The following is a 25,988-nucleotide window of genomic DNA, read 5'->3' on the forward strand; positions in this document are numbered from 1 at the left end:
AAGGAAGACCGCCTCTATCGTTGTCTCTGCAACTCACCAATTTGTCCATTCATGCCTCTTGCCGTCGATCCATTCATAGTTACCCTCGCCAAATAGATCGCCGCCCCCAATCCAAGCAGCGTTTCTCCTAGGCGATTCGAAATGGATACGTTTGTAACGTAGCACATTACTATTGCGAAGGACAGGCTATAACATACTGAGCAACACTGGCAACAGCATCATTCAGCTTTCTGTCTTTGGGCATCACCAGCTCGCCACCTCTCTGACTGCAACTCACTACGGCAGTGCCGAATAATGTTGTATCCTGTTCACCGACATAATACTTGAGCACAGTCTTCCCATATGTTGCGCTATTCTTCAACCCTAAAATGAATTTGTGGAAAGTGAAAGTCGCGTAAAGAACAGTCACAGCTGCCGAAAATGCCTTACCTGCCAACGCAGAAGTGACTACACACAAGAATAATATAGCACTGAACATAGTGATATATACAGCGTGATTTCACGGAGATCTGCACAAGTGGTAGAAAAATTTAAAGATTTATTTGCAACCAAATTTATAAATCTGTACCTAGGCCAATGCCATAACTACGACGGGTTGGGCCCAAGATCAAGAATAATATAATTTCAAAATATGTAATTAATAGATTATTTTTTCGAAAATTAGATGAATGAAACTTCTAAGGTTGCACGGACGAAGCGCTGTCGTTACTGACGATGCGAAAAAATGAAAACAATTTATTATGCAATTCGAGAGTGATACGACAAATATAGACCTACAAAATGTATGAAAAATAGTTTACAGACTTTAATAGCAATACCTAAGATCGGTCAACGCATGGGGATTGCTGGCATGAAACCACTATAGCCGGAATTTCTCAATACCGCGTGGAAAAATTGACCAAACATTCCAGTCAAGGGACAGGGGAAGTCTGTTTCGACTAAAGCTTTAAATTTTAGGATCTTAGGTCAAGATATTAACTTCTAAATACAAAGAGATTGCAGAAGGTCACTGCACAATGAGTCCCTCTATTAACAGCGTGACGTTGAAAGCACTGTGAAGTTGAACCTCATAAACCCACGGCATCTCTTACATAATCAGGCATAGAGATAATACTAGTTCTAACAAAATATAGGTGCCTATTTCAGATAACGATATCTTTTATGGTATCCAGTGTTTTTCGTGACATAGACACGAGCGTATATTTGTAATCGAGATCCGAAATGGTACGCCCTTTTATCACGAACCGATATTTCGTATTATGTTACTGTTGTTTGCTCACTGTAAGCTTCTCGATTAGCTAAAGTGAAAGCATTTGATAGGGAACACTGTAGAGTACTTATTATAGTTTGAAATTCAGAATACGCCTGTTGCAATTTCTGGAAGCACAAATTAATACATTTCAAGTCTCAACTTTCTCATATTCAACGAGCCGTTGAAACCGCAGAAGTACTTTATCCGCACCGCCGCACGTAACGTCATGATGTGAGACATTATCATCACTGATAATATGCTCGCATATATTACAACCGGAGTTAATACTTGACCTTAATCAAAACGAATCAGTGAATTCCCAACCAGAAAGCACCGTATTCTATACTCGGCTTCGAACCTGCACAGGTTGTTACAGGGTTGTAGATTAGTGTATTATTATGGGTACGGGAGATGTGGTACCGATGGATCACTAGGACAGAAAATACTTGAAAAATTTTCGATGATAATTCCGTAATTACACTCCGTGAATTTGTATGCAATTGCATGCTGGCAGAATATTTCCTCTCATACAAAAAACTTCAACATCCGCGAGTTTTGGGGTCTCTGACAGATGTTTCCTGTTTTGGGGTCGTAAAATAAATTTCGATCGAAGCATAGATTTTTCTTTGTAACGAACAAACCAGCAACCAATTTTAATGTGAACTGTAAGACATGTATTAGGCTATATAGTCGCGCATATTCTTTTATTCTATCCCTTCCTTGAGTGGAAATTTTTTCGAGTCATTTATAAAATTCAAATGAGGGGACCGATGATACAATAGCCAAATCAATCGAAATAGTTGAACTAACTAATCATGCAACAACTGAAGCATGCCTGCGATGTTTTAAATCTATGACGAGCTACTTGGAAGTCACAATGTCTATTTACGGCCAATATGTGTGTGCCCTAAAATTTATAAGATCGAGCCTAAATCGAAACGTGATATATGGCAACATTTGAGGTGTTATTAATTCTATTTTTGACGTTTGCGTTCAAACATCCCTTGTTGGGTTCGTGTTGCTTAGAATATATTACACAGCAAGGAAAGTTGTAGCATTTGAGTTTTTGAGAGTATGTCTCATAGGTCCCCGGGACGCTTGCCATTGGGCCCACCGGGTGGGAACCGATGATACGTTCAAGTCACATATTTTAAACGTTCATAATATTTTTGGAAAATATGGATATTCATGTATATATGCGCGATAGGTGGGGCTTGTATCAAAGTGTTGAGCCAGCAAAGGATCTGCTGTCATAGGCTGTACATTTTGGGGCCTGAGATCATTTTCAAACTATTGATCCATCGGTTCCACATGACCCCCCTACATTAGGTTCACTCACATAAATTTTTACTTGCAATAAAGCTTCTTCAAATTGGAATCATACATATTCATTAGATGGCGCAGTAATACTAATCAGATAGGTTGTAGGGGGCAAACGGGTGATATTGACAGTTCATCAACAAGTACAACCCGACCGAAAATCGTAATGTAGAATAACAAATTCGATAGACTACGATCTATGCCTACGTGGTAACCTTATTGGCTTTATTCATTAGATCAGTGGTTCCCAACCTTTTTCGGTGGCAGGGCCAAATTTCGAGTTTCAGAGTACGGTCGGGGCCGCACGAATACCAGGGCAATGAAAGGAACCCATAATAGTCACCAAAATATGAAAATTCACATTGTTCCAATCATTCGCTTGACGCCATTGGCCATTGTGTTGCTGCGCTCCCGTTGTTCAGAACAATCAACCTTTGCTAGCTATTTCGGAGTAGTTTTGTTGCCCTGGCGAGATTTCAATTCGTATTTTGGGAATCAGTGCGACACCTCCTTTCGATAAACACCGCCATATCAAATTATTCGGACGCTTGGGTCGCGAGCTATAGGATTACCAATTATGCTGTTTTTTGCCTGCTTAGCAGTACGCATCTCGGCGTATTTAATCGTGAGTCACTTGTTGCACATCTAGCCGTAAATTAGTTATCAATACCCAGGGCCATAACAGCACTTCGTCAAATAGGTGAATAAGATCAGGAATTGTATATATATTGCCATCAATTACTTGTCCTCTCTGCTCACGTAATTAGATTTACCGGTAGAGCTGAGTGAGGTGTCTTGGAAACTGTAGGGCTCGTAAATAATAATTAAACATATTTGGACGGGCGGACCCGTTGGTACGACTCTGTTACGTAATGTTATTTCGTAACCTCCAGTCTGCTATATCAAAAAATATAGAATCGCCCAAACGTACTAAACTAAAAGATGCACACGATTTCAAATTGGTAATTCTTCACAGGCTTATAATTCTTTCTTGTGAGATGGTAGCCTATTTGTCTCGTGAGGTTCGGATTGTCATTTAGGCGCCTATGGTCAATTTTACCTATATGTATTTTGTATATACATAACGAAGTTTCCGGTCAGCGTAAGGGCAGTCCTTTTCGGCCAAGGATTTCTCGCTGTCGATCGTTCTGGCACACTTCTTGGAATCGCATGATATATGGCCTAAAACTTTATATGTCGTCGTGCGTCGTGACGCGGTAATGGCCAACGCCGATATGCCCACTTTTATAAATGTTGCGTATTTTATTTTAGTGGAAGAGTATCCAATAATGAAGGTACTTGAAACCTTGAAATCGCGCGCAGCGCGAAAAAGTTTTGAAAAAGTTGCATAAAATTTCATAAAATACTCTATAATCATGCTAATTCACTAAATAATTTTGGGCCCCCTTCGAGCTCTTTCCCCCCAATTGGGGGACCTGGGGTGCGGCAGTTACGGTCCTTTCAATACCTATATCTATACCTATATCTATAGGTACTGCTCGTTCAACTGGAAAGTTAGGGCACATTTGCATTGAAACAGCAGTGACGTAATCTTAGCAGTCTACTCACAACTTTCCTGCAATCCTAATTGAAAACTCCAGACTTCAAGCCAAGCAAGAGTATTTTATAAATATAAAAATTTTTCATAAATCGATTTCTCAATATTTTTGTGGGGGCCGCAGAAAGGCTAGCTGGGGGCCGCGGTTGGGAATCACTGCATTAGATTGGTGAAACCTGTCCGTCTCTGTTATACTGTAACTGTGAGGTATTATCTTCATTTCATGAATCTGTGTAGCGTTTTTGTCATTATTACGTCTCAGCATTAATATTATCTAGATATATATATATGGATAACAGAATTTGCTGACGTTGCTCCTGATGTGAGTCGGCTGAAATGGTTCGTGTGTAATAAATTTGGCAATTTGAGCATATATTGTTTGTTGCAATGATGACTACTTTGACAACCTCTGAGATTGACAGTTTCATACCCCTGATCTACCATCTACACTTTATATAAGCAAATTTGACCCGAATTTACATAATGAACGTCGTTTTTTTCGTATTTATGGGAGTTATGTGTGGTGAGGTTCATGGTTGGTGTGGAACTGAGCTCCTTAGAGTCAGATTCACAAATATATGTAGGCTACTCAAAATGGTAGCTGATTCAGTTGGCAACTTGTATTTATCACATTAGCACTCTTCATTCGCCGGCCACGTAAGGAGCTACTACACATCTCAACAATTGAGGGGAGGTGATGAAGGCATTGATGGAAATACAAACTAAAGATAGATCACTATGTTGCCCGTCGCACCTACACGATCCATACTGCACCATCGGTTTTCAAAAGTTGATAGCGCATTGTAACGCTGCGCAGTGATTGTCGGATTGCTAGCCAGCAAGGGATGAGGTCAATTTACCTGTGCTTCACCTGGTTCATGTTTCTCTACCGCTGTTATTGTACGTAAAAATATATGAATTGCACATTTCTTAACGATCTTGTTGTGGGTGTATGGAGCGCTGAATTGATTCATATGTAGATTCTCGGAATCAGTGTGACAATAGCATTAGATTGATGCCCTTTTATCACAATATCTGAGCTGTTTATTTTGAATTCCGCTATCACCCACCCTCTGTTTTTGCGGTACATTATTGAAGAATATATATGCCGATTCCGTGATTTTGAACATCGATAAAAATATTTATAATTATTTGTGTTAAAATCATTGAATAATTCACAATTTTCGTTTAGTCATCGTGACGACAGGTGAGGCACCGCCGCTGACCGCACGTCACTCATTCGTTGAATTTCGACATCAATGATATCATTGGTGATTTTATACCATACGGTTATTTTAGACGAGTATTGAACTGCCGACTTTTGCTGAAAGTTTTGTAACCTCATGCTTACGGTGATCGGATGGTGATGATAATCGTGAGTAAAGATCCAGCATTTAGCTTCATAAGATTGCGAGGTCAACTTCGATCGGGAACCCGCAACGCATTGCTTTAGAGACGATTTGGATCATACCACTAGACAACCCCTCATTGTAATGCTTATATAACACGAAATGGGAGTTTTCAACATTCTTACGGTATTGATTGCTTTGCCCCTTGAGTTATAGCAATCTAACTGACGGGGAAGGCGTGTACACAATATCATGTGTCAACCGACGGCCGATTTACATACCAGTTTATCAATCATACTCCAGGCCGGAGACACCGTAAAATATGGAGTCTTATCACGTCTCCCACGACGGGAGTAATCATAAAGAGTACATAATATGTTTGCGAATATAGTAGTGAGTGTTGACATTTTTCGGCTTGGCAGCAATTTCCCGCGTTGCTCAACCATCGTAGCTCGCAGACTGGTTTCCAATTTGAAAAAGCAGCAGTACAACATTGCGCAATGATATGGCTGATCTAACCCACTGCCGCGTCGACGCTGGTAGCTATCACTATCGGTACGAGGAAATGACATATGGGAATATGCATTCCAACCAACGTTCCTTTTAAAAGCTGCGCACGTGCCCAAATGCGTAGTGCTGAAACGGTGCCTGTGCACAGAAAGTCTGAGCTGCCAGTTTTCCGTGTATGAAGTCGAATGTCGAAATGCGCCACATGCAGGAAGTTGGCGAATTAAGCTTAGTCAATTGATCAATTATACTTGCATCAACGAATTTGATATAAAGAATGCATTGATATCCAACGTAAATATCTATCAAGCTCACGGGATCATTCTTGATTTGACATCCTTATTGGATACCCGATTAGGGTGTTGGCTACTGTATAACTTGTTTCTGAGATAATATCTGGCGCAAGTATAGAAACCGGTGTTTCACGTCCGGTCAAGCCGAGTCATCGTTGAAATTGGGTTGGCAAAGTGACCGAAGAAATTGATTGTGTGGAATTATTATAGTATTTGATTGTTCCAGTGTTACGTTTAAAAACTCAGCATGTACTTCAGCATTATCGAATAATGTGACCCGAGACGTCGCTAGTTGTTGTGTACATTAATGTATTGCTTTACGGCAGGGGTGGACAAACTACGGCCCGCAACACCGTTCCGTGCGGCCCGCGAGAGTCAAAAGAAACTCGTTAAAAATATTGATAAAATGCGTACTAAAAATCGAATTAATGCAGGGACTTGATTAAACTTTTTCTTAGTATATTTCACCTTGATAATTCTAAGGCAGTGGGTCTCAACCTGGGGGACGCGTGCCCTTTGGGGTCATGAAAGCATCTGAAGGGTATCGCGAAGCTGCGCTCAACTGAGAGTTTTTTCGCGCATCGCGCGATTTACTTCTGAATCATGATTATGGAATCATAAGTATGAATTTCATATTTAAAAATCTCCCATGAATAGTCGCATGCCACCAAACTATCCGTTAGGTTTGCTATAGCATCCAGGTTCCGTTTTATGATACGACGATAAGGGGGTGCAAAATCTACACATATAGCCTAGCAGAAGCGTGTTTGAAGCTAACATGGTTATGATGCTGTCAGCATTGAATGTCCTGGAACTGAATCCAAAGCAGAATTGATAAGTCTAGGTGAACAGATCACTGCTCAGTGTACTCACAGATTTAAATTTAAATTCTGTTCTAAGAATCGGGACAACAGACTTTCATCTCTATAGTTTTGACTAGTTGGTTATTGTAGTCGACCAGCCTATGAAATCTCGCCATTGTTTCTGGCGCGTGTACGATATCATCATAGCAATGTTTGGTTTGTTTCATATAAGCATATATATTATCTCCATCTCCTCACTATATAATCAAATACCAGCAATATTGCGTTTTGGTTTATGATTCCAATTTTATATAGTGTGGCCCGCGAATGGATTCAGATGTTGAATGCGGCCCGCGAGCTCAAAAGTTTGCCTACCCCTGCTTTACGGAAATGTAGAGTTGGATTTGTGAATATGACGTCACGTGACGTCAGAGTTTCACGATCGCCTCCACGCAGAACCTTTCAAAAAGGTTCGCGTTTACACGAAACAGATTGGCACCATCCGAACGGTGCATGATCGTACTTTACTTTCGGAATGGAAGTTGGTTTATTCGAAAAGAGGTACGGTCAGGATCACATTCGTGACAGCGATATGGTTTTGTGCTAATCGGAAGAAATATATAGCGAAACCATGTGAACGGAGTGACTACTTTTTGCAAAGTGACTTGTTTTGCAAATTAAACAGTTCAGAAAGCTGCTACTTCACATATCAGTGCATCAATACGCCAAAGCGCTGGCAGTGGTGAATGTGAAGTGTCTCCCACGATGGAAGCAATCATAAAAATATATATTATGTTTGCTAATATAGTGCTGAGTGCTGACAAGTTTCAGCTTGCCTGCAATTACCAATGCCTTGAGAGATATTCATAATAGATCGAATGAAACGAACGGTTGTTGATGGGTACTCCACTCATTTTGCTCGATCGTAACTATATACTAATGCTTTATGCTACAGTTTGAGATACTCCAGGGATGAGCTTATAAGGAGATATCGTTTATTTTATCCTGCCTTATTCTCTTTCTGTAAATTTCCCCGCTTCCATTTTAGAGCATAGAATGTATTGTATGATCACACAGCTTCACTACACAGCCGTTTTTGATCCTCAACTGTTCAATTTCACCTACCGGTTATGTTGCTACACAAAGACGTATATGAATAAGATTTTCTGTTTCATTTGATTTCTAATATACTAGCTTTATTAAAACAGACATACAGGAATACTCATATATTCATTAAAATTGCATCTTCGACGACAGCAAAAACAATTATTCAGTCGTCATGAAATATCACTTTCCGTATCACCATCAATTCTGATTTTCTGAGCCTGAAACGTGAATGGCTGGTATTAGTAAAATGCGAGCAAGTATAAATTATGTCTTCTTGATTGGAATTCAAGTAAATCAGTGATATGTTGGGTGGACGGAGTTTGAAGATTGGTTCGTGTATACCATGAGTGCGTCTCACGAGAGGTAGACGAGCCTCTTCACCATCGTAGAATGGGAGAATAAGATACAACACAACTTAAATACGCACGCAGACGCACTCACCTACACACGCACACATTAAAATGTACTTGAATTGACCATAGTAAAATCATCAATACCATATTTTGGGATCTGAAAAGAGAACACTTTTTCAAATATTTCCAGCTAAAAATACTGGGGCACAATCCTGAGAAAATGGTATATTTTTCTCGACTTTGTGATCTGTTGACTAAAGAAGGGTCGTTTTTCGGGCCCAAGGTCCGAAAATCCCGTCTACCCGTTACTTGGCCGCTAATTTCATACATCTCAGTCCAATTACCACGTACATTTAACCGAAATTCTCTGAAAAGAGGACAAAATCACACAAAAAGAGAGGACATTTGGGAGTCCTCCCAGGACAGTTTTAAAAAAGTCGAAAAGAGGACAAATCATCTTAACAGAGAACGTATGGTAACCCTACTACAAAGTCACGATGAATATTAGACATTGACTCGTTTGTTGAGGAAACCAACCAAATACCTCACCGAAATGAGACGTGGACGGCCCAAGATAACTGCATGATACTTGGGCTAATTATAATTATCAACGTAGTTAAGACGCATATAATACGAAGACGCATATAATATTCGATTTCATATACGTCAGTTGTTAGTGTCATTTCTCATGCCACATCGTCTTTCAAATACATCGAATCAATTCTCAATAATTTGATATCGTCGTTGCTTAAGTTTGCGTGAAAATCAGGTGTGCATTATAACACACTGGTTCTCAGTTGGGGTGGGCAAATTCGAGAATCGAAGTGGTTTGATTTGAACCGAGAATCGGGTCCAGTATTTGAGTAATACTAATTTAGACGTCGCAAGAGTATAAATGTTGTGGAAAGATCTAATAGTTACCTTATATGCGTCAACAAAGAACATAATGTCAGTTCTGTATCACATTAGCGAATATTTGATACATTTTGGACTCTACCGATTTCATTGCACTTTGCCACAATGTTGTGTGATGATCACTACTCCACAGATCTGTCATTTACGCTAACGTGCGTATCTCTGTGGTGCATGTTTCATTTCGTATCGCTCACAGGGATAGGGAAATCACGATGCAGTTTTGTTTCATACCGGGTAAAACTTCAAGACTCACATCAACAGCATGGCTAGCTGAGATGAAACATCCCACTGTGCAAAGTCATTTTAATTGCCAAAGTTCCAATAGCCTACTGATACAAATATATTGTCGTTTAGCGGGGTTTGATGTAGTTTGAAAGAAAATCAAGTTTGAGTAGTACGGTCAATCAGCGTGACTTCGAAGGGTTTACAAATTATCTTGGATTTGAAGTCGTCGGTCTCAGCAGGTTACTGAACACAAGTTTGAATTAAAAATTCCTGAAGTTTTTTCCTGATCTGTCCCAGCAGTAACGGGATTGAAACCTCGTCACGGGATCCATTTCTTCTGTAATATACATTATCACTATTACAGAATAAATTCAATGTGTGCTGCATTGAAAATGACTGGGCTTGACTTTCATAAAAAAATCTGTTTCTCTATTTAGGTGCTACATATGTTGCGATCGTACCCAAAGGTGTTGCCCTAAGCCGTACGCGTTAATATTACAATCGACACCAGCTATCTTTATGGAAATATATCTTCGACAATGTTTATATCAAATCGAAGGCGTGGATTTCCATGACATGACTGCGTACTGATGCCGAATTTCAACACATAGTATGATGTTATCTCCGCGAAAAGTAATTTTGTTACTGTTTATGACTAGCCTATAGTTAATATTTACATAGGGCAGACGACGGTTAAATGATACTTGAGATAAATTTGAACGGAAACGTGACGGTCTAAAAGTGGTCAACAAAGACAAAAAGATTGGGAACCACTGCCCTAATGCATTTGCGAGCAAATAGTGGAAAGTTCAATTCAATGAGAAATTCGCTGCTGTCGTTCTGATAGTATACCGCTAATTCGATTTTGATCGGTTCCTTTTCATATGAGAGAACTGCGACTTTGCTGTTTACTTATAGCCTCTATTTAGGGACAAATGTCGCAAAATTGTAGTGTAGACAGCTGAATTTTGTTTAATGAGCCTTCTTAGCTTTCACATATAGCTGGTCTTAAGACAAGGCTATTTTAATCAGTTAGTTACCCTACTTGCATCGTAGTGGCGAGTGCTAAGACCAACGAAAGCATGAACTCAATATTATACGATGCAGATAATACGCGGTCCTAATTTCCCAATCCAATAAAAATTGGAAAATTCATTTTTCTTATAAACGGAAAACAGTCAAGCTGTTTGGTGGACTGACAGTGAAAATGGACCGCTACCTGTCCGCAAACGGCGGTTCCGAACCATGGTTTTACCACGTTTCTTTTTATTTCAACCTTTTGCATAATATGTTCGGACCATGAATATGGATCTAATACATGTATGACCTTGTGTAGATATAGCCTATACATGTTTACCTTCAATGAAGGAATACCCTTCCATGTTTCTTGACTTGCCACCGACTTTGTTTGTCGCCTTACAAACATACATGCCGAAGTCTTCGGAATTTATATCTTTGAGCACGAGCGTTGAACGGCCGACTTCACGTTTCTGATGACGAACGTAAATGTCGTCACGGTACCAAGTTACTTTGGGAATGGGAACCCCTGACGCAGAACAATCGACTCTCAAATCAACGCCAGGTTCGACCTTTACTTGCTCTTCAGATATGTATAAGTCAAGAGGTGCAACTATAAAATGATTTTCATGAATGTCTGGAAGAAGAGGAATAGTAGGCTTTACTTTTACATAACATATCGTGCTAGTTTCACCGTGATCTTTACTTTGTAAATAATGAAAAGCAAGGGTTTCTTATTTATATATAGTTGTTCTTCAAATTGAGTAAAAATATGGGGCGATACTTTCAATTTTTATGAGTAGCAACCCTGAGTACTTTGTACATCTTGGTAGGTTTTTCGCAATGTATAAGTATGAAGACGGTGCCTTTCGGTGGTAGAGATGAGCATCTACCGAAGCTCTCCTACTTAAAATATCGCATCCTTGCCCTCTTCCACCCTCGAATCAATAGATAAAGTGAAACGTTCATGAAAATGAGCCCCATTCTAAGTCCAAGTTGAGATATTTTCTTCATATAAGGGCTGGGTTTGATCTTTGATTTTATAAGGTCCTATTTGCTTCGTTTCAATCAGTATTCAATACCATCCTGTGAGTAGATAATTATTATTATCGGGGTTTTCCGGACCGGATCACGGTCATTTCCATAATCCGGCTTCGGAGCCAGACCGGAGTCGGACCAGAGCTTTGAAACACAGGATCGGTGTCAGTGGCGGCTCGTGACAATATCGGGTGGTGGGGCAAGGGCTGCGAGCGACTTTTATCAACATGACGTCACAATGGCGTTTTCCAACGTAAAAAAGTAACTTTAATATGATGGTCACATGAATTTCCCGACAACAGTGATTTTAACGTAGGTGCCGCGAGAGGTTTGCCGGTGAGCCGTGACTTGAAGTGTGGTAACAAATGTTTTATTCATTTTTTTTTAATCAAAGGATTATTTTACATAATGTACGTGAACTAAGAATCGTCCCTATGCCACGAATCAATTATCAGGTCATCCTTAGTAGCATGCGTTATGATTTCATGGTAGAGTTAGAGATTACGCAAATCGATAGGCCGTCCGAAAGTGTTTCGTACACGATCCTGGTGTGTTACGACCACTGAGCTGGTGGTTACGAGTTACGACCAGGTGATAGGCAACCAAAGCGGAGGTACCCGGCGTACGATTGGATCAATGGACTGGACAATTTCTATCATCATCATCATTGGTTTATTAGCAATTTTATCAGTTCAATACACCACAAAAATGCGATACAATGAAAAGACAGGAATATGTCGAAGCGACAAGGAGTAGTCTTCTAGACCTTTAATTTTCGCTCTAAAGGCAACTGCGTAAACTAGCCTACGTACGGAGCAAAGATTCAATACGATTCATGTTCGCACTTGACTTGACCAGACTAATTCCAATGACTAGAACTCGAGAGATTGCGTAAGCCTAACTGCAAAGGTCAACGACTTCGGACACATACGCAATTGTTATCTCATAGATTGGGCCTGTCATATTGAATCCAGAACATCAATTTGAATGGTCTTTGAAGAACCTGGACAGCAGCCTCGGAACTTCGGTCTCGGAACAACATAGTACATTTTGGCCTTGAAACTGGAGATTGTGACGCAACACATACGGCTTACTGTCTGCTGCCAAATCGCCGTCGGAAAATATATTAATCAATAAATACATGAATGAAAGCCGTAAACTTAGCATACTGTTACATGAAATCATCGAGAAGTAGCATTCGCAATCTCATAACCCATTCCGGCATGGTACACTGTCAAAATCAATACAAACAGACGAACACCGAACTTTGAGTAAAATAGATCGAGGAATAGGCTGATCGAATGATCAGCTGTTAGCCGACATCGAAAATGAAATAGCTATCGCATTTGACAGGGGATTGTAAGCAAATGGTTTGAAGGCCACAATTTCACAGTGAAATGCACATTGGCGAACATAAAATTATGTGAATATTTGAATGCAAACCGAGAATCTTAGTTAGCTGTTTCATGCGATCATCGAGATATACCATTGGAAATATCATCACCGATCTCGTTATGGAACGCAGACTAGATTAGCACAGACAGACACCGGCTTTTCCGTGAGATCCGCAATGATGTAGGTAGGCTAAGTATCAGATCAGCGCGCATCTCTACCATACTCGACCTCGAAAACGAAATAACTGCCTCAATCATTGAGCGTCAACTTTAAGACTTGGCACCGCGTTCGATACTAAAATCAAGACATACCGTGCAAAAGCTCATGACAGATCTAGGTATGGAACATCGTTAAAATCAATAGAGACCAATACCGGCTTTTGAGTAAAATCTGTTTGCTGTACAATGTACATGATAGATCAGCACACACTGAACTTCGGAAACGACATTACCACCCTTATCTTTGAGTAGCAAGCCTGAAACTTGGAGCAGTGCTAAATACTACCTTCACGACATATCGTACCAAGTTTCAAGAATTATTATGGTGCGAAACACCGTCAAAATCGACATATACCAGCAAAGGTCGAGTCAACGCATATCACGGTAACCGAGTTCAGATATAGATACGATTGTTACACCTTAAGGGCGACAGGCATAGTTGCCCCACTTGCTCGGCCATTTTACGAATAGGAGAGAGTAAATCACCGTTTCTTTATTGTGCGCGGCTTTGAGAGAATAGATAGTGAAAGCTTGTTATGAGCGCTACCGGGGCAAGCCCCGGCTAGGCATTCACAAAGCGAAAACACAGAAGAGAATTCGATTTTCGCAGAGACTTCGCTATGTATGGGCATTTGTTAGCGAAAGCACAAGAATAATGCGGGTTTCGCCGTGATCTCGGTATATACTGATTGCTGTGCGTCTATAAATGGTTAAATTGTTATTGAACAGAATTTTAGGTGGGGCAATGCCCCAGTTGCCCTATAGGACGAGCCGCCACTGATCGGTGTAGGACCAGAGAATTTGTCGATCTGCTCCGCACTAATGAGCGGGTATATCCATGATATATTCATGAAAATCGTACATAGGTTTTACCTTCCTCACAAATAAATGGCATAGGCTTCAGGCAATTGTCGATGCTGGAAACACCGTTGTGAGATACACTGCTACATGAATATCCAACTTCCATATTATCGATCCAGAATCGCATCACAGCAGTTCTACAAATTACCAATAGTATCAAAAACATGACAACAACTTGACTGGGGTGCTATATGTCGCATATTGTAAGAGTAAGGATACTGATATTTAGTTTATAGAGGGCTTGATATAGCATTATATACCCCTATGCCAGGGCAATGTACAGCCGTGTCTTTGTTGCGGTATTCTTTCGATTGCAATTGCAATTATTCAGGACTACCGAGTTTACTAACGATTTATATAAGAATACTTCCAACACACAGCATTTTCAACGCCATTGTTAAATGCACGGTCGCAATTTTGCCTTAGTTTAGAACACGGGACTGTAAAGATCGGTCCATAACTGTATGCCAAAATTCGGGAAGGGATTTCGTTATATAGGTGAAATATGTAGGCAAGAAACACTGATCTTTGTTTACTCAGCTTACTTGAAATGACGAGCTGGAATTTTGCTTTGGTGCTTCTCAAACAGTAGATATAGGTACACCGCATCTAGTATCCATTGATTGCTGTATTTGAAATATTTCGCTCTATCGATTATAGTTAGCGTTATGTGTCAGCGGATTCAGCATACCATATTCAATGAAATGGATAAATACCACATTCGAACGGAATTCGTTGCCACACTATATGATTGCTGCCTCTTGAGCCGTAACGTTTAACTGAGTGCATCTGCTCTGGCGACATTATCACGATAACTGCGTTTCGTTATATTATAGTTCATTGCGTTTGTCTGGCTGCTTCCGGTTATTTTGCTACCGAATAAGTCTTTTTCATGTGTGTGTGCTGGAGTTAGTCTGATCACACTTCAAAATATTTGCATTGCAAACAAATGCATCCTCTAATTTTCGATCGAATATACGATTCTGTGGGGTTCTCTCTATTGTTAAGTTTTGGTCTTAACGTTGAAACTGAATCGATTGCACCTACAGCAAGTCACATTTCCCGATCCAGATATAATTTTTCGTTATTATACTTGGTGAGAAGGGTGAGAAATGAAAGTTTGAATCCATTTTAAACATTATAAACTTGGTCATCGTGTGGTTCAATGTTACAGAAGATAATATTTATCTCGTTTTAGAATCGTGATATTGCGAAAAAATTATCTGAAATTTAATAAAGTTACTGCTAAGCCCGTAGATTTTTTTATTTGGAAATAGCAACGTTACGTTAAAGCCTCGGCGTGAATTTCACTCGGTAACACTTACTATGGAAGCTGGTGATGAGTAATTCGACGTATACTAGTAACGGCACCATTAACCCGGTTCGCAGTGGATTGTACTTGATATATATATAAGTATGGGGACCAAAGCATTTATCTCAGCTTCCAATCGTATGAATGGCTATAAGGTACAGCTTATAAATAAATCGTTTATTAAGATTCCAAGGTTGCAACCTTGAAGTTTCGTGGTTCGAAAGAAGCAGATGTAATCATGAAATAAAGTGTTATTCATCATGTGGTATAGAAACAACCATTTGCAATTGCCTTTTTCAATGTTGTTCCTCACTTCCAGACGAAGTTATTGCGTTTGTGATATCATTATAGAACTTTCGAGGAGATGAGAAGATGTCATGTCGTCAATTTGTTCTCAGTCCATTGCTCATTAAAACTATTGACTTACATATTAAGCTTCGCGATCAATGATTTAAAATCATTCCCGTTCTTCAGTGAAGCAAGTCTGGATCTCCTTTCCTCACAGAATTGTTTCGCTTGAAAGTAGGAGCTTGCACTGTTTCCAGTGTAAATTGTGAATTCGCTGTTTTCATAGGCAACAGACCTGTCACTAGCTGAATAGAATAAGAATATAAATTGATATGCTACTGCTTGTAATTGTTAGACCGACCAAACGTATTTTATAACTAGGAAAAATTAAACAAGTTTGAAAGGCGAAATTTCGAAGAAAAATGACATGAAAATATATCGTATAATCATGGGTAAACAAAATCGCGGGGAGCTATAAATTGCAAGTAACCATTACTTGCCATCCCCGGACGTGGGGTGAAGAATAGGGAAGCGAGTTTTGCAGTTGGTTAAACACTGCAGCCGATAGAGGTGGATTCGAACCCCGGATCTCCCCGGAGATGGGGTGAAGCATGGGAAGCGAGTTGTGCAGTTGGTTTGGACCAACTTCTACGAGTCGAAGGTTTATCTGGGCTCCTCGCCGCTCACCTCAATACAATTCGATAAAGCTAAGACCCATGAACATACTGAACTTTGTGTCGTGAAGCCCAAGGCCTGAATAGGCGATAAGCTCCATTGAGATGTGCCAATTAAAAAGCAATACAATAATGAAGAATGTCGGCCTGATGTAAAATGGCTAATGTAGTCGAATCAGCATGAATATGAAACACAATAGCAACAAAGTCAACAACAACAAATGCGAACAGCAGAGGGAAATGATGCGACCTGTATAAAAACACCAACTTGCAATCGTGTGATCCCCACAAAATAAATCTGTTTCTGGTACGATTGGACGATTCCAATATATTTCCGCTATACCGACTATCCTGATGGAGATCAAGGAATAAAGTATGCAACAAGTGACACATTTTTGGTAGCAGCCACCGTATTAGAACTGCTAATGAAAGGACATCCAAAATAATATTCACCATGGCATACATGCAATATACGTCATCGCGCGTCATTGTTTCTTAGCCCTCTGTGACACAACATAGTTGCACGTGTGCTATGGTGCATATCTTGAAAATATTTTAGCTGTAGTTCGGAATCGGTGACTTTCCGAAAAGAATGGCTTCAATAGCTTAACTTCAAGTTGAGACAACATAATGTTCAGAGCGGTTTCCGTTCGGTTTCAAGGATAATATGCACCATGGTACACATGCAATATCCGTCATCGCGCGTCATTGTTTCTTAACCCTTTGTGACACAACATAGTTGCACGTGTGCTATGGGGCATATTTTGAAAATATTTTAGCTGCAGTTCAGAAACGGTGACTTTCCGAAAAGAATGGCTTCAATAGCTTAACTTCAAGTGGAGGCAACATGATGTTCAGAGCAGGGTTGTAACCAAGTCACATGGTTCCGAGTCACGAGTCAATCTTACTTTTGTGATTTTGACTCGAGTCAAGTCGAGTCATTTTCAATTCATCACCGAGTCGAGTCCAAGTCACCGTTTAAAGGGTCAAGTCCGAGTCATAGTGTTATGACTCGAGTCCGAGTCCAAGTCACAGTATTGAAGTCATGTTCAACTTATGTTTTCAATCCTGATTGGGTGATATCGAATTCCTTGCTTGTCAAACATGCTTATTTTGTCTTGGCACATGTTTATTTAGACAGATAACGGACAGTTCCTCGCCTCATTTACCGATGCTACAGATAGACGAGACAGGCCGCCAATATGATTACTTTACTAATCTTAGAACTTTACGTAAAATATCTGTCTTGTCAGTCTGATACATCACAAATACAAGCATTCAGTTATTATTGCGAGCACATCGACGATTGCTCACAAATAGCTCATAGATAACCAACGAATTCACGTCTAGATACCAGCTGATAAAGAATCAACAGATGCATGTTTATGTAGGGGTACAGTTTTTTCACATTATCAGGTGGTTGACTAACAAAAGGTCAACTTTCCTGTTCAGTTCCCGAAATAGCCGACGGAGCGTTACTTCAGTGCTAATTTACTGTATCTTCATCGAATTTGCACTACATTTAACAAAAATTCTCATAAAAGAGGACAAAACCTCAAAGATTAGGCTACTCCTTAAAATTGTTGAATTGCCCAAAAGAACTCAAATTTGGCTCAATTCCAACCAGTAGAAAGCAATGCTATGAAAGAAAAATTTTGGATTAATTAGAAATAGAGATTTTCGAATTTTACCGGCTACCTCATGATATTGTTAGATTGTGCAAAAATATGATTCATAGCAAATTTGGCTCAATTCCAACTAGAAGAAGCGAAGTTATTAGAGTGGAATATTTTGGATATGAAAAAATTGTCGGCTTACTACTAGTATGTAATTATATTGTTATGAAAGAATTTCTCACTAAAATACTCCATTTACTTTCAAATCCAAAATATTCTCCTCTCACATCATTGATTCTACTTTTTCAAATTAAGCCAGATTCAGTGTTCTTTTTATGCAACGTAACAATTTTATCAAGTAACCACCCAGTAAAATAAAAAAGAAGTTATTTTAGAACATCCATATTGTACATACATCACACAACATTAGCCATTCATTATTACTCGCGTGCACAATGCACCTACCTAACAAAACGTCAAATGGACGGGGGGGGGGGGTATTGTGTGTTTTCACAGACAGCATATCAAATCAATGAGTTACACTTCAAAAATACTAATGTGGAAAGGAGATCCTCAGATATGTTAGAGCCGTAAAATAAATCTACATCTACTGAATACACGTTCCACTAGTGCACTATAGATGCAGAAATTTACAAGCATTTTTGAACCACACTGAAGAGCATTGAATACTCATTCTTTCTAGTCGCCCAAAAATGCAAAGAATCATCGCCTTGAAATCTACACATGTACACACAGTCTCTTGACCATCTGACTCATTTTATTGGCTCTAATTGAACTTTGCTTCGATTGTTTGCTTGTATAATTGAAAAGTCTTGAGTACTGTGATTGCAGAGGATCTATTACCTCTTCATCACTGGATGATTTTGTACAATGCATTGCTATTATGTACCATTTTCTGTTGTCTTCACGGCGGCATATCTGATATCAGACAAGTGCAACGAATGCGGTGGTGACAAATAGCGAAGTCGGTAGAATTCGTCAGATGCGTAGATCTAGCCATTACGATTCGCAAATTTCTTCATTTCCAAGTCATATAAGATAAGCCGAGTCAATGACTTGGGTCGAGTCATGCGTAATGACTCGAGTACAAGTCGAGTCAATCCAAATATTGACTCGAGTCGAGTCGAGTCATTTTCCCATTTCAAGAAAATGACTCGAGTCGAGTCGAGTCATGACTCGAGTCATTACAACCCTGGTTCAGAGGGGTTTCCGTTCGTCAGTCACAATGTGATTATCTGTAGTCGTGTAATAAAACGAAATGTATATTTTGTAGTTTGATTCTAGCAATAAATCATGTGGCTGGAATGAATACATGCACGTCTGGTGTCACGCACTGTTGTCTAAGGCACCGCCCAGTCAGTTCGTGTGTTTGCGACGAAGAATTAGAGGGGACATTGTTTACAGGTAATCAGACCCGATCAGTAGTTGGATTGTGACTGTGGTGGTGATGCGTCGTGTACAGTGGCATTTGGGGTTGGGGTTCAAACAGCGAAGCCCCGTCATTCTGAAATGTCAATTCTGTATGTAATATTTATAAGCGCATATGTAATTATGCAACCGGTACCACGCTGTTGCACATAAGTCACATTGATTTGTAAAAATACATTCGTCACGAGGTTTTCGTTTTGCGTTAAAATCATATTTCAATTCTTTTGCGACATTTTTTGATGCACAGCTCAATACGTGCACCAATAATCTGATGTGATGTATTGGATCTGTATTGTGAGATATCTTTATGACTAGCGACAATTCGGGGTGCCACGAAAGCTTGCAGATTACCGTAGGTGTTATTCCGGTAAGTAAAGGTCACGAATCAACGGGCTACGTATATCATAGGCCAATATACAATTAGGCCTATCCTATACATTGCAGTACAGACTTGTTGTCCTTTATTCTGGTTGTGATCATTACAGTTTTTTTTGCGCAGAATAGGTGAATATAGGCTTTGAGTAACCGTTCAATTTGTGCACCTTTTCAAAAAGTTTGACAAACTCTGGTATAGAATAAATTATTTACTCACGTATTTGGCAAACATATCCAACTCGATGACAACAAGGTATGTCATTCCATTTGCCTTTACCCCCGGCATTCATCACCATACAGTCTTCTTGTCCTTGGTAGTCATTGGGTTCTCCCGTTAACCTAAAGGTACCCAAAACTATTCATTAAAAGTCAGCTAATGCATATCGATGATAATTGACTGGTAATCGCCAGCAGTGCAATCATGACAATATTATGTTTGGGATAATGTTTCGCGAACCTGGTGACAGAGCGCATCGCAAGAAAATTAAACGACGTCCAGATGTTAGGTTATTTATTCTGCCGTACCACGTTGTACATTTAACCATCCAGTTACGGCGTGTATCTAAATCTGAATCGTATGAAAAATACGCAGCGTACCGCCTATACACCTCAGACTTTTATGAGTACGATGTCTTCCAGGTAAATGTCGTTTAGATTGATTCATGTTGTGATCGAAGACATTCCAATTAATGAATCCGACCTCTGCAGGTAAATTGTAATTCAAACGCCGCACTGACTGCTCTGATGCGACATCAAAGAGAGAACTGACTCGGTTTGATCGTAGCCAACATGTCCTCTGAACGGGTACAGGTATGGACGTTTTTCAATTACTAAACATGAGTAGGCTGATCTCCTAGAGCAGTGGTTCTAAAACTGAGCTCCGCGAAACGATATTTTAGGACGTGAACCACAATCCCAAAAATTCAAATGATCCAGAAAAAACAAATACAAAATTATTTCAGGCAATTTATTTTTAAACCACTCGACATTATATCGTTACTATACAGATTTACTCACTATTTTAAATTTTTTGTCGCACTTCGTGTGCTTTAGAGTCACTATATGCATTAGGGTTGTTCAAAATTTGGAAAATGTTTGGAATAGCCTACTGCGTATCCATGGCTTATTCTGTAGATTATTGTTAAAAAACAATAATGGGCCTGAAAGAAGCTCGCAGAAAAGTCGATAAGATTTGTCTAAATGCGTTTGAAAGTCGTTGGTGAAGAGTGGGCGGGCCACCGACAGCAGAGTTGCGAAAAGGCGGGCAATCACGAAAGCGCGGTTCTTGATTGGGTAATCGGCTAAGCTTCAATGATTACTGCAACAGCTGACTCGGATTCGCAGTGTTGCCAATTTAGCGATTTTCGCGCTAGATCTAGCGATTTTTCATCCGGTTTAGTGCCATAAAATATGGATCTAGCGCCTAGCGCTAAATCTAGCGATTTTTGAAAAAGTATTTAGCGATTATTTCGCGCTTTTTTACCTAAAATAACCAATAAAGATCAGTTCTGGCTGACGACTGCATTGGCTATATACCAGTCACCGGAGTGAGGACTCCGATGATATGTGATTGTAGATTACTAACATACGGATATATAGTAGATACGCAACTCCTGGCGGTTACGCATGGGCAAACAGTGTGTCTTTTTGCTGAGTAATCTAAAAGTAGCGTAATTGGCAGTGCTACATCTGGTGACCTGAGCGCTGAAATTTTATATAATTAGCCATGATCGAAGGATATTGAAGCAGTGATTTCGAAAATACAAAATAATATCTCGTCCGGACAATGGAACCATGCACGCAACACAATGAACATAACGATGACCAATTTCGTCCAGCCATTGGTCCGATCCATGCCGATTTTCAGACTTTGGGGGCTGTTTTGAGGTCGTTCCATTGTCTTGACAAAAATATAATTCGTATTGTCGAAATCAGTGTGACACTAGCTTTCGTTTAAGACCAGAGTCTAGCGACAATCACCAAAGTTCACGAAATAACAACATCCTTCTAAAAAGTAATTATATATATTGATAAAATCTATTCCTTAACATTTTCAATCTCATTACCTCGAGCTTCACGCGACAAAAAAGTAACTGCGTGCACAGTGGTTGGTGCCTACTGGAACCATTGAATTAATGTGAAATTAACATGAAATTACTCGTATAGGTAAAGGGGGTTAACATACAGCCTTTATTTTTAGTCAACCAACCACAAACTCGGTAATAAGTTACCATTTTTCCGGATTTCACTCCAGTATTGTAAGTCTGAAAATTTCGAAAAAGTGTCCTCTTTTCAGATTCCCAAATTATGGTAACCCTAGTAAATGGGATATGAAGGATATGTTTCCCAGCGATTAGGTCAAGACCAACGTTTTTTGTTTGTTTGTTTGTTTTTGGGGTATTCATGGTGTCTGTCGACTACTATGGTCATTTACAGCAGGCCGATATTCATCTTATTTTCAGTAGCTGCCGACTTATAGCACGGCCCACCTCTAGGCTTTTGTAAGACACCGCTGACGCGGATGATGTGGCGAGGAGGAGCCCAGGTAAACCTCCAACACGTAGGTATCGGAATTCTGAAGTCGACCTCGGTCGGACTCGAAGCCGCACCCATTGATGTTGCAGCCGCGGAATATACCACTGCGCTATCTCGCCACACAATCAACGTTTTAGTGGGTGAAATGTGAATTTAAGCAGGTTAAATGTGATTCATGACGATATTATAGTAGCGTTCTCAAAAACACAGCCGAGCTGGTCGCAAAAATCGGCTTCCTTCCCCATCAACACCACGAAATCAAACGTATTGTTTTGTGTTGATTCGTAAGAGATAGTGAGTCATAGTATATCGCCACAGGACCGTTTCGTGAATTCTTTGAAGAATTTTAGCACCACTAGCCTAGAGAAATAGAAAACATACGACGCCAATTTCACAATAGAACTTGTGGAGTAGATCAAGTGTCAACAATACCTTCAAGATCCTAGATATCAGAATACGTAAGAGAGTAGAATGCATAATATAATATACATTTATGTTCACTGATAGATGTTAACGGACGAAATTGAGCTCGCCGATGCAGCGCTATCACTTTCTTAGACTTTTTCGTATGACTTGACTTGACTCGAGTCACTTTGCAAAAATGACTTGACTTGACTCGGCGCTTCACAAATGTGAATTGACTCGTGACTCGGGGCCAAATTTACGAGTCAATTTCAAGTCGTCAAGTAAACGGTGTTGATTAAATCACCATATATTATGTATGTTCGCGATACGCCGGTGTCACTTGTAAGAGCAGCCAGTCATTCACTGATTGCACCTTTCAGTGATCCTCCATTGTTGCCTCACAAATAAATTTACCCCATACGAATGATCACAGCTTACGTTGTCGTAGTAGTAGCAGATTATGCCAGTTGCAACGTATCTCTGTTTCTTAGACGGCTCAGTGCTTAAATTGCGCTGTGCTTACCTTCACCAACCCTCTCGTATAATTTAAACTGAACGAATGAAGTTTATGTTTCTATTCTCACGATGTATAGGTGGGTAGTGTATTGTAGGGATGGTTGAATTTATTGCATTTCAACTGCGGGCCACTATATGCATGGCGCTGGTATCATAAAAAAAGTAACATTAGACTTTGCACGAGAGATACGATACAAATACGACACGGATACAATTTCGAAACCTAACGTTTCCTAGGTACGCCATTGCATACGATGTAACAGGAATAGTCACAATTCAACTACTGATCATGTCTAATCGCCTGCAGCCAATGATGGCCAAGACAGTTGTGTCATCACAAATGATGCGTATGACCTGAGTGCGAGTCTTGATCGCCGGTGGACCCCTATGATGGGCTCTAGGAACGCCAGTTAAGAACAGCGGATATTGACTATCTTAATTTGAAATTTCTCTATCGCAGCTGACATCACAAATTCCTGTACTGCATGGTGTACTCATCTTAGCGCCGGAACGCAAAACAAAGTGAAACTTCTTCGTTTAATTGGACGTTGTTATGTTTTTCTTTAGCCAGGTTGACGCGAAGTTGGCCACTACTAGGTTTGCTGATACCAAAGAAATAATCAATTTTTACAACATCTTCAATGTTTGAGGCATAGATATATTCAGTCAAAGTGATATTTTGTAAATTTCCCTGATCCCCTTGTCAGGTTGCGTTTGATCAACCAGGATCCGAAAATATTTTTAAATATTTCGTACTATCTCCTCGCAATATTTTCTGATTTCTTTTCCAAAGGCATTGACGAACAAATATGTCACTTCGACGCAATCCGTTCCGTCATTGTGAATACTTTAAATTCTCTCGATATGGGTATCCTTTGTTTCGAACGCGAGGATGTGCATTTTGAAATACTTGAAAGAGGTAAATTCTTTAAACCATCTCGAAATGAAAATAGAGGAATTATATTAAAAGCAACTTACCAGTTGGACCATTCTTGTCTATGCCCGTCGTTCCATTCATAACTACCCTCCCCAAACATATCTCCTCCGCCGATCGAAACACGGCGTCCGCTTAAGAAGAAAATGACTCTACTGTTTCGGAAATTATATTTTAATGTCTAAAGCATACTAACTATGAAACTTGGGCCACCGCATCGTTGAGATTTTTGTGCTTAGGCATAACCAATTCTCCACCCTTCTGACTGCAGCTCACTGAAGCAGCGAATGGTATTACGAGGTCATGATGATTGTCATAATACTTGAGGATGGTGTCTCCAAATTTCGCCGTGTTCTCTAGTCCTGGCAAATGTACGACGAATGTACAGGTTTCCAAGAATTTGTAACCTTGAATTCTCACCTGCTAAAGCCAACGTCAGTACAGAACATAACAACAAAACAGATTTCATTAGTGAGTACTGCATTTTATGGAACGGACCTGTTAAGAATATTGTAATAATGTAACAGCTACTTATTGTTACGACTTCGGTAATTGAAGCTCCCAGATAGTGATGCGTATTAAAAGAGTCATTGTGCAATATTTCAACACGAAGATATCAGCCTAACTTGAACTGACTTAAGTTGGTTTTCAGCAGCTAGAACGGTTTTTTCCGAATGCACTTACTAGCGTTCCACTTCGGGTGTCACAAGCCTACATTTCTGTATCCAACGAGTTTATATATGTACTAAATGTGCTCACCTTAGTGAAGTGTTCTGGGCATTGCTTTGACATGGTGTTCGCGAACCCGCTTTGGGCGTTGCGGACCCCCACAGTTTTAGTTCAAATTTAGCTCCATTATCGTGCAAATAATAACTTCAGGCTAGTGGTAAACAGCAACAAAATAATGACCTTTATTCAAAACAGCGTCATGCTATTTTTGTAGAAATTAGAGGGACCGAGTGTGCAAGCAAATGCTTTTATTATTTCAAAGCGAATTCTGTAGCTGCAATTCTGGTAATATGGGGCCATGTCTTTAAAATCCACACCGTCGATTTGATATGAACAAGTGTCGAAAATCCATTTCCGCAATGATAGGTGGTGGCGAATGTAATAATAATGCGGAACGCTTCCGACGGCACATTAGAGTATGATCGCAACATAGCATATATGTCACCGATATAACATCCAGCAGCCTTGTCATTTCTATCTAGTACCTCATCTTTTTGAAGTAATTCTGGAATGGCGCTTATGCAGACCTATATTATAAAAGAAAATGGATTTTCGCTAACAATTTTTTCCAAAATCCAACAAAACATTTCTCAATACCGGTATAATTGTATCAGTAGGCAATTACTAATTTGACAACTAAAATGAGAAAGCACGGTTGAATGTTTCATTTCGCAGCGATTCTGTTTATGTGAGTCGTGAAGTTTTTGCAGTTATGAAGGAAAATTACTTCGTGATTTCTCTAGTCTAAAAACACAAGTTAGGTTATCAACCATTTTGTACATATGGAGGTTTCGAGGACCCCCTGAAGATGCTTCGCGGGCCCCGGTTGAGAACATCTGAACTAAAATAAACGGAAGATAGGTCGACCACACAATAGCTAGTCACTCAACACCTACATCGTCAAGCCTATACCACTGTACTAGAGTTATTACCATATGTCCAGG

At 39.8% G+C, this 25,988-nt stretch overlaps 2 protein-coding genes across 2 annotated transcripts in view; both read right to left on the reverse strand.

The window, feature by feature from the left end:
• The window catches only part of LOC145439415 (uncharacterized), a 90,346-nt gene extending 89,977 nt beyond the window's left edge, over positions 1-369 (reverse strand). Inside the window, exons 1-2 of the mRNA XM_080316894.1 lie at positions 198-369; positions 38-127 (exon numbers count right to left, since the gene is read on the reverse strand). Of these exons, the coding sequence (XP_080173020.1) occupies positions 38-127; positions 198-244 (137 nt within the window). The 5' untranslated portion in view covers positions 245-369. The remainder of the gene's footprint in view (positions 1-37; positions 128-197) is intronic.
• Positions 370-8,293: 7,924 nt separating this feature from the next.
• LOC145439416 (uncharacterized) lies at positions 8,294-24,817 on the reverse strand. The gene is made up of 8 exons (XM_080316895.1): positions 24,736-24,817; positions 24,512-24,677; positions 24,360-24,449; positions 20,143-20,264; positions 15,951-16,116; positions 14,224-14,348; positions 11,040-11,312; positions 8,294-8,407 (listed from the first exon to the last, which is right to left on the reverse strand). The coding sequence occupies exons 1-8, from the start codon at positions 24,797-24,799 to the stop codon at positions 8,388-8,390; spliced, it is 1,026 nt and encodes a 341-aa protein (XP_080173021.1). The 5' UTR covers positions 24,800-24,817; the 3' UTR covers positions 8,294-8,387.
• Positions 24,818-25,988: the final 1,171 nt, after the last annotated feature.

This window comes from Botryllus schlosseri, chromosome 5, assembly GCF_051294905.1.
Source record: "Botryllus schlosseri isolate E-star chromosome 5, Bs_hap1, whole genome shotgun sequence".
Taxonomy (NCBI): domain Eukaryota; kingdom Metazoa; phylum Chordata; class Ascidiacea; order Stolidobranchia; family Styelidae; genus Botryllus; species Botryllus schlosseri.

Excerpts from the sequence above, each read along its gene's own strand:
- LOC145439416 (XM_080316895.1), bottom strand. The coding sequence starts at position 24,799 with ATGCAGTACTCACTAATGAAATCTGTTTTGTTGTTATGTTCTGTACTG. Across the intron at positions 24,678-24,735 it reads ACTGACGTTGGCTTTAGCAG|GACTAGAGAACACGGCGAAA; the intron begins GTGAGAATTCAA and ends TACATTTGCCAG. Across the intron at positions 11,313-14,223 it reads GCCATTTATTTGTGAGGAAG|TTGCACCTCTTGACTTATAC; the intron begins GTAAAACCTATG and ends ATCATTTTATAG.